Below are 14,593 nucleotides of genomic sequence, written 5' to 3' on the forward strand. Positions count from 1 at the left end.
CTTCCGGCCTCCATTGGGAATGAATAGGGGTAAATTTCAAATAAGCTCCGAGTGCAAGCACGCGCTTAGCGAACCCCCGCAAACTGTCGAGGGTGTTAAAAATAGGCTGTAGGTATGACATGGTTGATCATTTTGTGTCAAACTTCGACATAAATACGATGTTGCGTCCATATGCTAAACCCGGAAGCTTTTGGCGACTACAGAAGCGGCGCCTGTATCTAACGGCATGTACGTGCGGAAGGTTGTACCCATGGCAACCAAAGGAAAGTATGTAGTTCGGAAGTTTTAATGATCAGAAAGGGGTTAGCAATATTGAATTATAATCGTCATGATTTAACATGTGAATACACCAACATGATGATACGATCCGTTCCACTAATGAGAAAGGGATGCGGGGACACGCTAATGTTCGTTGTTGCCGTGCAACTTATATTTTTGCCAAACCTGAATCTCTATGGCGTTTTGCAATGTAAAAAATCGCCATGGAACCGGTAGTCCAAACGCCGCATACAAGTTGACGTCAACGCTGAAGAGCTCTATTACAGAGAGGTGACGTACAAGGGGGAGAACTGGGAGAACGCACATTTTCTCTGCGCCACTAGCACAGCAGGCATAAACATTAAACATAAGTAAGTAACCATTCATGGAAAAAATACACGAAAATATTTAAACATCATGATATCAGAGACCTCCTTATGTATCACCAAGGCACCAGAGGCAAATGAATGGACTTAAAGCTTAATTGTCTACATGCTATAGGCCTAGAGTTATAGGTATATACCTCAAGATGTATTACTATTATAACTATTAGTAGCAGTAGTAGTAGTGGTAATAGTAGTAGGCTATTGTTGTCCTTATTATAGGCCCACACTTTTCATGTTGCAAAAATAATCCACACATTACAACTCTCTGCCAAGAAACTGAGATTCTCACGACACATTATGTTTGTTTAAGTGAAAGGAATGAAACCTACAGAAAAACAATAATGATGAAAACTGTAGTTATAGCTGTAAAGTAAACTGTGGTTTTGCTAACATTCGCGTGCTTGGGATATTTTAAGGATGCAGTTCAGACTTTTTTCAATTCCTATAAACATGAATCTCTCAACAAAGCTGTCATTACATAATAACAAAGCCATTCTGATAATAACCCATAAAAGCATAAAAAACAACACAACATGCGCATATGACCAGTGGGTGGCGACACTGTACAGGGATTCGAAAGATCAATCAACAAGCGAACGTCAAAAGAAGAGGGAACATGGCGTTGGCCAATGAGATTCGGCGACGACAAAATATGCGACGGGCTAACTTAACGCGCAGATTCATAGCGCCATGTCTCCGAAAGTAAAGTGGCGGCTAGCGATAACGGCTATTATACTTAGTGTGATTGTAATATTGTACCTCATTTTGTCCCGTATCCCAACCTATATTTACTTTTTTGTTATTAGCGCTTGTGCCGTTGTTTGTTATTACAAGCCGATAGACGTACCCTTTCTCTCTAGATTAGGCCTAAACCCGCGCCATGGTTTGACAATTCCAGCGGCTTTTCTGAACTGGTTGCCCGGGTGGAGCATTCGCGGAGAGTCGACAAACAGGCGAAGAAACAGAACTCTCCCGCCTTCCAGTGCTGAGCCAAACAACGTGAGGCTTCCTGAAACTTCTATCAATTCCCCGGACTCTACTTTCAACTGCACGTTTTACCCGCGATATAATCACATGGATCGAGAATACAGTCCATCGCGATTTTATGGCAAAACTACTTTATCTTCAACGAAAAAGAGGTTGTCCTATGGGTAAGTATGCAATTCCTGGTCTGATTTTGTTCTGGAATCCTGTTGAAGGCGAATGTAAACAACTCACCACAACCCTGCTGTCAATGGACTGAAATGCTGATAAGTAACACTTCATGAATGTGTATAATAAGATGTCAGTGATAAGCTGAACAGTCTAGCCTATGTATTGCCCTAATGTTGTTCTGTCATGCAGGAGTGCTATGGAAAGCCCAACGCGGATACTCTCACCCGGGCGACCTTTCCCCCTGTACCAAGCGAGCACATCATCCGTGGGGATCCTACCACAGCCCTGGGACAACTTCTCTCCCAAGAGCATCCTCAGGCCCCGGAACACCGTTGTGGCCCAGAAGACTGTCAGGATAGCCAGACCAGACAGCCATCCGAACATGTCCGCATTGTGAGTATATGCATGTGTATACTGTAACAGATCTGTATTGTAAGTAGGCTGTGCGTGAAACAACATGCATCAGGGTTACGATACATTTTCAGTTATACTCATATCAAAATGTGGGACTCGAAACCATTTGCAGTGTCTATTGCAGGACAAAGTCAGTAATGTAATGTCTGTTGTGTCTGTCTGGATAGCCTGAATGGCACTGTATGCTGTAAGACTAATGAGCTAAGTATGATGTAAAGTATGATCATGTGAATTCCAGATAACTCTGGGATACAATGAAAAGTACTGCAAACATGTACCCAAGTAAAGTTGTCATAAGCACCACAGAAAGGCAAACAACACAATAACGTATAGTAGAGTATAATTTATTGTTCCCAGAGGGAAATTAAGGTATCAAGTAGCACACATGCATACATAAATACAGAAGTCCTTACACACAGGTATTACACACATCATTACACTTACACTAGCCATAGCGCACACTCTTACACACATTCAGCCCAAGGCAGGTCACTCACTCACTCACTCACTCACTCACTCACTCACTCACTCACTCACTCACTCACTCACTCACTCACTCACTCACACACTCACACATACACACACAATTATAAAGTGTACAGAGAAAAAGTGTCCCAGTGATATATCACATGTTCCTCAGCTGAGCGGCACAGAGCAGCCCAAGACCAAATGACCAACAAAGTGTCCAGGACTGTCGGAAGTCACTCTGCATAGTACAATGTGTATTGTTTTCTTTGGGAGAAAAAGGGGTATCACAAATCACCTGCTGTGACACTCCCCAGTAGGGATGTTAACCGGTAACCGGTTAACCGATAATCGACCGGATCAACTTTAACCGGTTAAAATTTTCTGCCATCGGTTAACCGGTTGTAATAATATTAATAATTATAATAATAATTTCCTCCCAAAAAACGATCATTTTGAGATTTTAGTACGATAATTCAGCACTTTCCATCTGGCAATAATGGCTGGACATGGCAGGTCCTGTCTGCGCAGCAAAAAAAGAGGCTTATGTGAAAAATAAAAATGAAAAAATCAGTGCTGTGCATATCAGGAACGCGAACGTTTTAAAATGTAAGATTACCGGTTAACCACCGGTTAATGAGTCTCAGTAACCGGTTAAGAGTTTTTTCAATTTTCGCCATCCCTACTCCACACACACACACACACACACACACACACACACTTGAGCAGACACATGATGTCTGTGTTGTTTTGCATTGGCAGCTTTGACAGTTTAAATGCGGGTGGCGCGGGCCCCTCCGATGGCCTGGGGAGGCAGCCGGAGCCCTGCTCTAGAGAGAGCGTACTGAGCGTGCTCAGAGAGAGCCGCAAGAGAGAGGTGGACAAGGAGGACAAGAGGGAGAACAGTGATGGACAATACACCAAAAGAAGGTATGGGAGACTCCGTCCGTTCGTCTGTCTGTCTAGCTCAGGGATGTCAAACTCGGGTAATTTTATTCGACCCGCGAGATCGTTTCAAATTTGTATTACAGTTGGTCCACATACACCATTGATGTATAGCCTAATAAGACTTGAACATGAAATTTGACGTGTCACAGGTAGAGGTGCTCCGATCACCATTTTTTGGCCCGATCACCGATACCGATCACCAAAAATCTTTATCTGCCGATTACCGATCATTGCCGATCACAAAAATGATTTCCTATTTTTTTAATAGCCTATTAATTATCCTTATTGAATACCATTTCTGCCCATAAACCAATCAATCTTAATTTGCACATGTCTATTATTAGGCTATTATTAATATTTATTATTATTATTATTATTATTATTATTATTATTATCTTTCAGACTAGTGTTGGTTATACAGTCTACAGTATTAATCAATGTATAAGTTATTGCATAGAATAACTAAACTATTTAAGATTGAATTGAAACTGAAACATTACATCAAATAGTCTTCCACATACGAGAAAAAAACCTGTCGCTTTAAATGAGCAGCCTCGTGAGGAGAGCCCCTCCCCTCTCTGTCACCGTCCACAGTTGCAGTGCTCCACTACCGTTCTGAATCTCTCTCTCAAGTTTTAACCGCATCTGTCACTGTTTGGTGTTTCAGCGACTATCAAACTAATCGACTGACTGCCAATTACAACTTTGAAAACAATAATTGACATGTTTGTGCTGACAACGTGAAGTTGTCGCGTGCTGACCGAGGCAACTACACAGGTTATAACGTAAAATGGCTCACTGTACTCAATCGCAAATTACATTGTCAGGTAAACGGCGCATGGATCGGAAAATCAGATCATTGTTGATGCAGATATGGTTATGAATGGTGGAAATGAAGGGGGGAATGGCGAAAAGTTATAGACAAGCAAAGATGCCTTCTTTTGGTGCAGTTGCAGCTGTGCAGAGCCAGCGCCTACATGCAGCACCAGGTGTAAAGGCAAATGGTTGCGTGAGGAATTTAATATCTCTCAATCGGTTTTTTGATCGGCATGTTTTTCCGATCACCGATCAGGCTATTTTTGGCCATTATCGGCCGGTCATGATCGGCAGCCGAGCAATCGGAGCACCTCTAGTCACAGGAATATGAGTGGGCCCAGGCCTGTGAAACTGTTCACACTTATATGCAAAATGTAAATATGAGTAGGGCTGCAACTAACGATTGTTTTGATAGTTGACTAATCGATAGATCTGTCACGATTAGTCACTACGTCAAAAAGACTTGCTCCATGAAGTTCAAAAAAAAAAAAAGACTTGCTCCAACTCCCAACAAACCTTCCCGGCCTCTAGCGCAGGGAAGTGAAAAAAATCTTACAGCTTTCAATGAGCCTTAAATCATGATATTAGCTTATTTACTCCAAGATACAATGTCCAATTCATACACGCTGGGCAATATTAGGTCTCAATAAAGTAATAAAGCATTAGTAAAGTAAGTAAGAAAACATTGAATGAAATGAAACGGATTAGTCGACAATTTTTTTATAGTCGACTAATCGCTGCAGCCCGTTTGGCCCACAACCTCATTCCTGATTTTTGTTTTAGCCCTCAGTCAATTTGAGTTTGACACCCCTGGTCTAGCTGGTGAATACAAGCTTTTTGTGCATACAGCCTTTGACAAGGAAATAGTGAATTTCACCAACCAATCATTCAATAGTGCATTGTACTACTTGTTATGATAAGTTATAATATTGTTATAATGTTGTGTCCAAAATTGAGCAACCACTTTCATTTTATGTGTGTGTGTGTGTGTGTGTGTGTGTGTGTGTGTGTGTGTGTGTGTGTGTGTGTGTGCGTGTGCGCGCGCGCGCCAGCCAGTGTGTGCCAGAGAAGAGAAGAAAACTTTTTATAAGAACAAGCAAAATCAGCCCTGTGTGTCTCACCATTTCCCTCTGTACTGTTAGCCGCCATGACAGCAGTGGGAGTGGCCACTCTGGACAGGACGCTCTGCTAGCCAATGGAGCACCATCCCTACAAGTACCAAAGTAAGTAGACAAGCAGCAACAAGTACACACAATGCAACATCTAATTCCACAAATTAAGTTCTCTGAAGATTTTTTTTAATTTTATTTCATATTGCATGCATAATGCTCCTTCTCCTATTCCCTTTGTCTGTGTACATAATGTCAGGCTGTTTTAAATGTCCCATTTTGGGATACATTTCTCTTGTGATTCTGCAAATGCCCACTGACTTTCTCAGTGTCTCTAATACCACGATTTCTCCACCCATTTCCCTTTGCACCCCACCTCCTCCGCTGGTTTCACAGAGCGGGTCAGAAGAGGTGGCTGAACGGCGCCCTGGCAGAGGAGTCGGCCACCAAGAGGTCCCGCACCTCATCCGTCAGCTCTGCCTCTGGAGGTCCCAGCACGGCCGGGGCCCGCAACGCCATCATGAGCTCCTACAGCTCCACACGCACTGCCTCCAAGGTGAGACTGAAGTAACGTGGGATGAGGAGTTAACTCCATAGTGCGCACATAGAGAAAACTTGGAAGAATAGAACTGGGAAGGATGGATGATCAGTGGAATTGTTAAGCGTTTGTTGGCGTGTTGGTGTTTTTTCCCATCCACTCAACATTATAACTGTTTGTTGGTTGTCTGGGTTTTTTTTTTTTTGCCAACTCCACTTCAAGTTCAAGTGAAATGTACTGTCTTAATCTTGCATTGAAAATATTGTTGAAATGAAAGTATTAAAAAAACGGCTTGTGAGTCATTTTTCAAAAGTATTTTTTTTTTTCATCATTTAAATTCCAAATATGAAACTCAAATGTTACTTATTAATGCTGTACTTTGTTGTATTCCAGCGCAAGGCATCCAACAGCTCCAATCAGTCTCCCTCAACAAGCCTGGGATCCCCACGGCCTCAGACACCAGTCAGGGCAGCCAAAAAGCTCAGGTACTCACTCACACACACATGAATACACACACACACACACGGGCACAGCACTGTGAGTGATACAGCCATTCTCAATACACACACACACACACACACACACACACACACACACACACACACACACACACACACACACACACACACACACACACACACACACCACGGGCCGGGTTTTGGCTAAACACTCAGATGTTCAGCACCCTCTAGATTTGTCATATGCTACCTGCTTCAATAAGCCTGCGTGCTACCTATGAGGATTCACAGTGCAACCACGGGACGGGAGTATGCCAATAACCTGGCTAAGTAGTTATTCAGGTTACGATAACCTCGAGGTAGTGGTCAATCATGGAATACAACATCCTGCAGTCCTTATCTTCGTAACTAAATGACACCTTTTCATGCAGGGTCATTTATCCAGGTTAATCCCATAACTATGTTCTTGGAATATTACCTGTCTCTTATACATCTTTGTTTTATTGGTTGTTGGTTGTTTTTTTGGTGATATGCTTAGAAGTATAAAAGTTTTTTTCTTGTTCGTGGAACAGGGATGAGGGTACCAGTTCACCAAGCCTTTCCCTCGGAAAGTCTGACAAGTCTGACGCAGATTCTTCTTCAGCCTCAGGTATTTTTTTTGTTCAGTTTTTTTGTTTTGTTATTTATTTGTTTAAAACACTTCCCATATATTTTCCCATGTCATATTTGTAATACTGTATTGTGTATATATAAACTTAGATGTGTCTTATTTTTGGATTTGGAGATAAGATAACTGTAAATTGTTGTTGTCTGTTTGCTGCAGAGAGCAAACCGGCTCCTGAAACTCCTAAATCTGTGGCTGCTGCCGACGTAAAGGATGCTGGATCTCAACGCAGACGCAAGATACCCCTCGTGTCCAAAAACAAAGACGGACATATACCACTGGTAAGTCAAACTTTGAATTCAAACAGTTAAAATGATGTGGCCATGGCCATGGCCTAAACAGCTAGGGCATCAAACTGCTGCGCTGGGGAACCGCGTTGGATTCTGGCCCGAAGTCATGTCCTGATCCTTCCCCAACTCTCGTATACCTTCCTGTCTTCTCTCAAACTCTCTATTCATTAAAGACAAGAAAATAAGCAATAGTAAGTAAGACTATGTGACTAGGGGAGTATTCCAAGAAACTGGCTCAGTAGTAATCCAGGTTAAGCTAACCTTGAGGTAGTGGCAAATCATCTAATACGTAGATGAGCTTGGAGTCTTATTTTTTTTAATTAAATAACATCTGTGGTTTATCTATGAGCAGGTTTACCACTTCTTGTAGGTTACCTTAGCCAGGTTTATCACTTAACCACATTCCTGGAATACCCCTCAAGGGGTGTTTAGTCATGTGTGGTGTTGACGGGTGACTATATGAATGGCTTTCCCCCACAGCCTCCTCCACCTGAGCTGGGCTACACCATCACGGTAGAGGACTTGGACAGGGAGAGGAAAGCCACACTCTCCCAAATTCAGAAGCTTCTGGAAGAACCTGGTACGTTCAACTTGAAGCCTGACATGTTTTTATTGCAATGGTTTGGTGGTTGCATCCGATGTTTACAGAACATTATCTCCATGTCTCAAACTCAAAATACTCAGTTCTCTCTGCAGATGTTATTTACCCTTACTCTGAACTGGTTTACAGTAACATAGATGGAAGAGTGTTTTGACTGAAGTTAGACTTCAATGTCCTCATGTTTTAACTTAACAATACTTGCCACCACCACCACCACAAACAATCTTGGATTTTGTTTTTCTTGCAGAGCCAGAGAAGCCTGCTCCAGCTCCAGCTCCAGCTGCCCCTGCAGTCTCTGCCCCTTCCAGCTCCCTTCTCTCCCTCTTCTCCACCTCCACCACCACCCCAGCAGCCACAGCCCCTGCTCCCTCCACCACCTCCACCACTGCCCCCACCGCAGCCAGCGAAAGCACTCCAGCTCCATCACTTATCTCCACCTCCTCCTCCGCTCCCACACTTGCCCTGCCCACTCTTCCCTCCTCAGTGGCCCCTGACACTTCCTCCACCACCACCTCTACCCTTGGGGTCACCCCTGCGGCTCCTGCCCCTGCCACCTCCACTGCTGCGGCTGCCCCAGCTCCTGCTCTCTCGCTGGGGCTGCCCTCGTCCACACTGCTCCCCACGGCCACCTCCACCTCCGCAGCCAGCCAGCCCAACCCTCTGCTGGAGAGCCTGAAAGCCATGAAGTCATCTGCATTCGGAGGTGTGTATGAGGAAGATGGTAGAAACGGTGTTCTGCTATGGATTAAATTGAATAATTTATAAATATATAATTGATTGATCAATGACATTTATGTAACACACTCAACTCAACAAAAGTACAGCGCAACTGGGTGCTAATTCCATAAGAAATAATGTAAAAGAAACAAGAAAGTTACTTTATATTTTATTGCCCATTGAGGGCTGTCCTTCGTTTCTTTTTAAAAGGGAATAAATGCAACAGGAGTGTGTGGAATTCTTCTAGTTCAAATTTCAATAAGACTTTGTCATGTACCTGAAGAGAAATTCATTATCTCATCTCAACTGCACTGAGAAACTCCTCCGTCTTTTACCAGGGACATGTGATGAGCAAAAAAAAACATTTAATCCATACAACAGTGGCATTCGCTATTGTTGCACCACCCTGTGTGTTACTACTAAAACATCATTGACCCCATTTAAGTCTCTTTCTATATCCAATTCTATTCTTTGTTTCCTCTTTCATCCCTTTTCAGCTCCTACCCAGCTGGCTCCAGCTGCCTCGTCCACAGCTACAACACTGGCCCCCGCGGCTGCCATCCTGGGCACGGGCACCCTGAAGACCGAGCTCACCTCCACAGCAGCCCCCCCCTCCTCCCTGGCCTCCTCCCTGGCAGCAGCAGCAGCAGCAGCCCCATCCTCCTCCATAGCAGCCCCGCGGCCCGCCCCCAACATGAACTCCGCCTTCGCCCAGGTCCTGGCTCAGCCTCTGCAGCCCCCCTCCTCCTCTTCCTCCCCCTCCCCCCTAGCCGGAGCCACCCTGTTCGGCCTGGTCAAACCCACCGCCACCCTGGGCTCCGCGACGTTGACCCCACAGGCCAGCACGGCTGCCGCCTCGTCCTCAGCCTCCACGGCACCGGCAGCCGCCACCTCTGGCATCGCCACCTTTGGCTCCACCGCGCTGCCCTCCTCGGGCTTCAAGCCCATCTTCGGGGCGGTGGCCACGCCTGCGGCTTCTTCCTCCGCCGCCCCAGACAGCAAGCCGGCCGTGCCCACCTTCACAAACCTCTTCGGCGGCGGCACTAGCGCTGGCAATGTATTTGGTCAAGCAGCAGCAGCTACGACCGTGTCGTCCTCCGCTCCAGCCTCCACAACAGCAGCGCCGGCAGCATCAGGAGGTATCAGCCTGTTCGGAGGACTCGCCTCCAGCCAGTCTGCCGCCGCCCCCTCCTCCTCCTCCAGCGCTGCCGGCACCTTCACCTCCACGCCGGCCAAGTCCCTGTTTGGCGGCTTCGGAGCAGGAGCAGGAGCGGCGACGACGGCAGCGGGAGCAGCCACCTCCAACCCCCTCGCCAGCAGCACATTCCAGTTTGGAGCCGCCTCCTCCACGACCGCCACTAGCACAGGGGGAGCTGCGGCCTCCGCCGCCCCCACAGCCACCTCCTCCAGCACGGCTAGCTTCCAGTTCGGAGGAGCCCAGCAGCAGCAGCCTTCTACCCAGGGAGGCTTCACTTTCGGTGGGCAGAGCTCGACGACGACGCCGGCTCCGGCGAACCCCTTCGGAGGTTTCGGCATGGCGCCGGCAGCCTCCTCTGCGAACACGGCAGCTGCCACGGCTGCCTCCTCCGCCAGCACTACCACTACGGCGTCTCTGTTCGGGGGCGGCTTCACTAGCGGGTCACAGGCACAACCACCATCTGCGGCGGCCGCCAAGCCCTTCACATTTGGGGGTGCGGCACCTGCTGCGGCGGCACCATCGGCCTCTGGCACGGCGTCTCCGTTTACATTTGGGGGCGCGGGAGCCTCCGGCACGGCTGCCCCGGCTGCTGCTGCACCCACGTTCGGCTCCGGAGCCGCAGCCCCAGCAGCAGGGCAGTCGCTGTTTGGATCCAGCACTGGAGGCACCACGTCGGGCTTCTCGTTTGGGGGTGCAGCGAACGCCGCCGCCCCAGCCCCAGCCGCCACCACCACTTCCTCTACTGCCGCCTCCTCCGGCCTCCCCATGCCCACCTTCGGGAACCCCTCCTCCACACAGACTGCTGCTGCCAACCCCAGCTTTGCGTTCGGGGTGCAGCCCGCTGCCAACCCCATGGCATCCACCCCGGCGCCTGCCGCCAACTCGGGCAGCACGGGGGGCTTCAACTTTGGGTCGCCGGCCCAGACGCCCTCCTTCTCCTTTGGAAGCAGCGCGCCCAGCTTCCTCGGTAAGGACAAAACAACAACAAGTAGTTCTAGTTTCTATACTGTAAAATAGTAGTGCATACAGTAATGTAGCCGTGGCCTAATGGTAATCGTCGGTATATGGTTCTTGAGTCGTTTCAGAGATAATGTGACTGTAAGGTTGAAATGAGTAATAAAGTAGTAATAGAGTAGTGTTACCCCAGCAGACATTAGTACCCCACCTGACACTCCACCCAAAATACGAATGCTAATTTGAGTGTCAGTTGTGGTAAAATAACACGTCAGGTGGGATAATATCTTTAAACACGGTTCTATGCAGGGGTGATGGTGAAAAAAAATCCTGAGCCTGAACTTTTTCCCTTGCTCTAATGACAAGATACAGCTCCAGGCCTTTTTATTAGAATACCATGAAAAAGTTGATTTATTTCCATAATTCCATCAATAATGTTAAACTGTCATGGATTGTAGATTCATGGCCCAGTTTTTTAACTATTCCAATCATTGAATTGTTTATTTTTACACATTTTGGTCTTCCAGCTCAAAAAAACCATGAATTGGGGAATTCACATCATTAGAATATTGTAATAAAATCACAATTTTCTTCATCAAAATTTGTTTCACATCAGTGCACATCAAATCAGTTGAACTTTGGTACTTTCTACACAACATGCAATGTTCAATACTTGGTTAGGACTCTCTCTGTCTTAATATTATTAATAATAACGGCCATGATGCGTTTAGCATTGAAGTCAATGGCAGAAACAGTGCATGGGAGTAATGGAAGGCCAGATATCCTTGATGCTTTGCCGTCAGCTGTTTTTGTATAGCTGACCTGGTGTCCCACACTTCACTCTTCAATATACCCTGTAGATTTCCATGCCACGTTTTGTCGCTAACTCACCAGTTTAATTCTAAATAACCAGAAATGAAACCCCATTGAAAATGAATGGGGTTTCATTTCTGGTGATTTAAAATTAAACTGGTGAGTTAACACCAAAACGTGGCATGGAAATCTACAGGGTATATTGAAGAGTGAAGTGTGGGGCACCAGGTCAACAAACAAGAACAGCTGACAGCAAAGCATCAAGGATATCTGGGCTTCCATAACTCCCATGCACTGTTTTTGCCATTGACTTCAATGTTAAACGCATCATGGCCATTATGAAGACAGAGAATGTCCTAACCAAGTATTGACCATTGCATGTTATGTAGAAAGTACCAAATTTCAACTGATTTAATGTGACCCGAATTTTGATGAAGAAAAATTCATGGGTTTTTTGAGCTGGAAGGCCAACGTATATAAAAAGAAAAAAAATAATGATGGAATAGTTAAAAAAACTGGGCCATGAATCTACAATCCATGACTGTTTAACAGTATTGATGGGATTATGGAAATAAATCAACTTTTTCATGGTATTCTAATAAAAAGGCCTGGAGCTGTACTGCATAGTGACATAACGTAGGCCTATTTTGACACATTATTCAAACATTTAATAGCCTGTGTATGACCATTATTCAAGCCTGATAGTAGAAGAAAACCCTGCATCTGTAACACTCTCTGAGATAAGAATAACCTAAATGGCTAATTATGATCAATGTTTTTATTTTTGCAAACTCTGTCAAGCCTGAAATCAGGCATGGAGTCTGAATACTATCAGCCCTGTCTATGACTACTTTTAATTTCAGGATGAATGTCCTACCCTCATAATTAAAACGCTCTTAGTCCATTTCTACTTTTTTATAGTAGTGCCAAATTCATACAAATGAAATGCAGTTCTGGAGTTACACCTTGTCACTAAGGCACACTAATTGTTATTAAAATCTGTTTGGGTTGGGCCCCAAAGTGTCTGATTTCACGCAAAATGACCCAAAAGACTTATAGTAAAATAAGGATTCTTCATCTTTGTTGTGCCAATACCTATTTACAGTATATACTTTGAATAATACGTAAATTAAGCTTACACATGCAATATACTCATGTCATGGCAGGAAAATGTCAGAATATGACTCATTGTATTCAGCCAGCCAGTTGCTCGTGTGTGTGTGTTTGTGTGTGTCTGTGGTGGTGGGTTTTTTTCTCATTCAGCATCGGTTAGGCTCCATGCTTCAGTCAATGACCATGTTTTAGCCCGTGCGTGCGTGCGTGCGTGTAGTGTTGTTTTAGCCCGAGGGTCTGGGCGGGCACATGTATTCTGCTGACTGTGCTGTGTGCTGCTGCACATGTATGCATGGCATTGTCTGTGTCATTGTCATTGTTCTAACTTCCTGTCCACTGTCTATCTCCTGTCTGGTAGCCACTTCAACGCCATTCAACCCCCAGGCTGCGGGAGGCGCCATGGCGTTCGGCTCGCCACAGCAATCTCAAGCACAGGGCTTCAACGCACAGGGAGGCTCCCCCTTCGGTAAGATGCCTTCGAGACTTTTCTGGAAGGAGTCAGCTTTTGAGCAGGGATTCTAGTTGTAGTACCGGTAATCTGCATCTCTATATAACCACTTGTTTTTTTTTATGTACATGTAGATTACATGCAGGATTTTATATTTGAGGTTTTTAGTATTTTGCTGATGCTCGTACAATCTTATCTAAAGCACTTATCAGTAAATATGTTTTTAAAAAGCCTCTTGGCATTGGCCGGTGTCATTGATCATCTACAGTACTGTATAAAATGTTTTGAGCATATGCTTATTCACCACAGTAATTCTCATAACCAAAACTAATGCCCTTTTATTTAAAAATACATTGGGTGGGAAAAAGTGTTGAATATCATCAGAATGAAAGTGAAAGATTTTCAATACAGTATGGTGAACAAAGATAAAGAGTAGCATGAGACACCAATGTAACGACGCAAGCTCAACTGCAATCTCCCAAATGGTAGGCTTGTACTTTCCTTTGAAATCCATTCATTCTTATAGTCTCCTAAAAGTTGAAGGCTGCCATAGGATGGCAGTTTAGAACCTTGCGTCATACTTGCTACGTTTACATGAGACATTTAATTCTGAATTAACTGACTTTAGAGTAGAGAGAGTAGAGTAATTGTGAATAAAGCTTAATTCCGAAACTTTCAAAACGTCATGTAAGCACCTCTTAATTCAAAATTAAAGGAAAGATCAAAGTGAACTCGACGAAATTTAATTCTGAATGAAACCTCATGTAAACGTTGCAGTGATTGATTCAAACGCCTTACGAACAATCATCTCCTCTACCATCTGACCTGATGTCAAACTCTACTAACTACATCATAAATCTGCATCTGTTAACATCGCTATCCCTCTGCATTTTCTCCCTCCAGGCGCTCCGTCTCCAATGGGCAGTTTCTCCATCGGTGCGGGCTCCAAACCCTCGTCTGCCCGCCAGAGGCTGCAGGCTCGCCGGGTCAGGAAGAAATAAAGGTCTCCTGGGCCTCCAGAGCCTCTTTCTCTCAGGAGCACAGCGCCCTCTTATGGACTACTGCAGCTGCTGCAACTGCTTGGCAGCTTGCAGTAATGCAAAGGTTGTAAAAAATACTTTTAAAATGAGGATTTTGAGTTATGTTATTACATAGGTCTCATTTTATTGTCTTTTTTTGTTTTGGTTTAAGTGTCTCATTGGACTGACTTCCCCCCCTTAATAAAGTCTATAATGTTTTTTCCACCTT

At 45.1% G+C, this 14,593-nt stretch overlaps 1 protein-coding gene across 1 annotated transcript; it reads left to right on the plus strand.

The window, feature by feature from the left end:
- The first annotated feature begins 1,305 nt into the window (after positions 1-1,305).
- Positions 1,306-14,441, plus strand: pom121 (POM121 transmembrane nucleoporin). Its single transcript, XM_063203199.1, has 13 exons — positions 1,306-1,795; positions 1,989-2,192; positions 3,441-3,608; positions 5,585-5,665; positions 5,948-6,107; positions 6,483-6,574; positions 7,120-7,196; positions 7,371-7,492; positions 7,982-8,081; positions 8,350-8,805; positions 9,317-10,984; positions 13,256-13,363; positions 14,249-14,441. Exons 1-13 carry the CDS (start codon positions 1,335-1,337, stop codon positions 14,344-14,346), a joined length of 3,795 nt encoding a protein of 1,264 aa, XP_063059269.1. The 5' UTR covers positions 1,306-1,334; the 3' UTR covers positions 14,347-14,441.
- Positions 14,442-14,593: the final 152 nt, after the last annotated feature.

Source organism: Engraulis encrasicolus, chromosome 7 (assembly GCF_034702125.1).
Source record: "Engraulis encrasicolus isolate BLACKSEA-1 chromosome 7, IST_EnEncr_1.0, whole genome shotgun sequence".
Classification (NCBI taxonomy): Eukaryota; Metazoa; Chordata; class Actinopteri; order Clupeiformes; family Engraulidae; genus Engraulis; species Engraulis encrasicolus.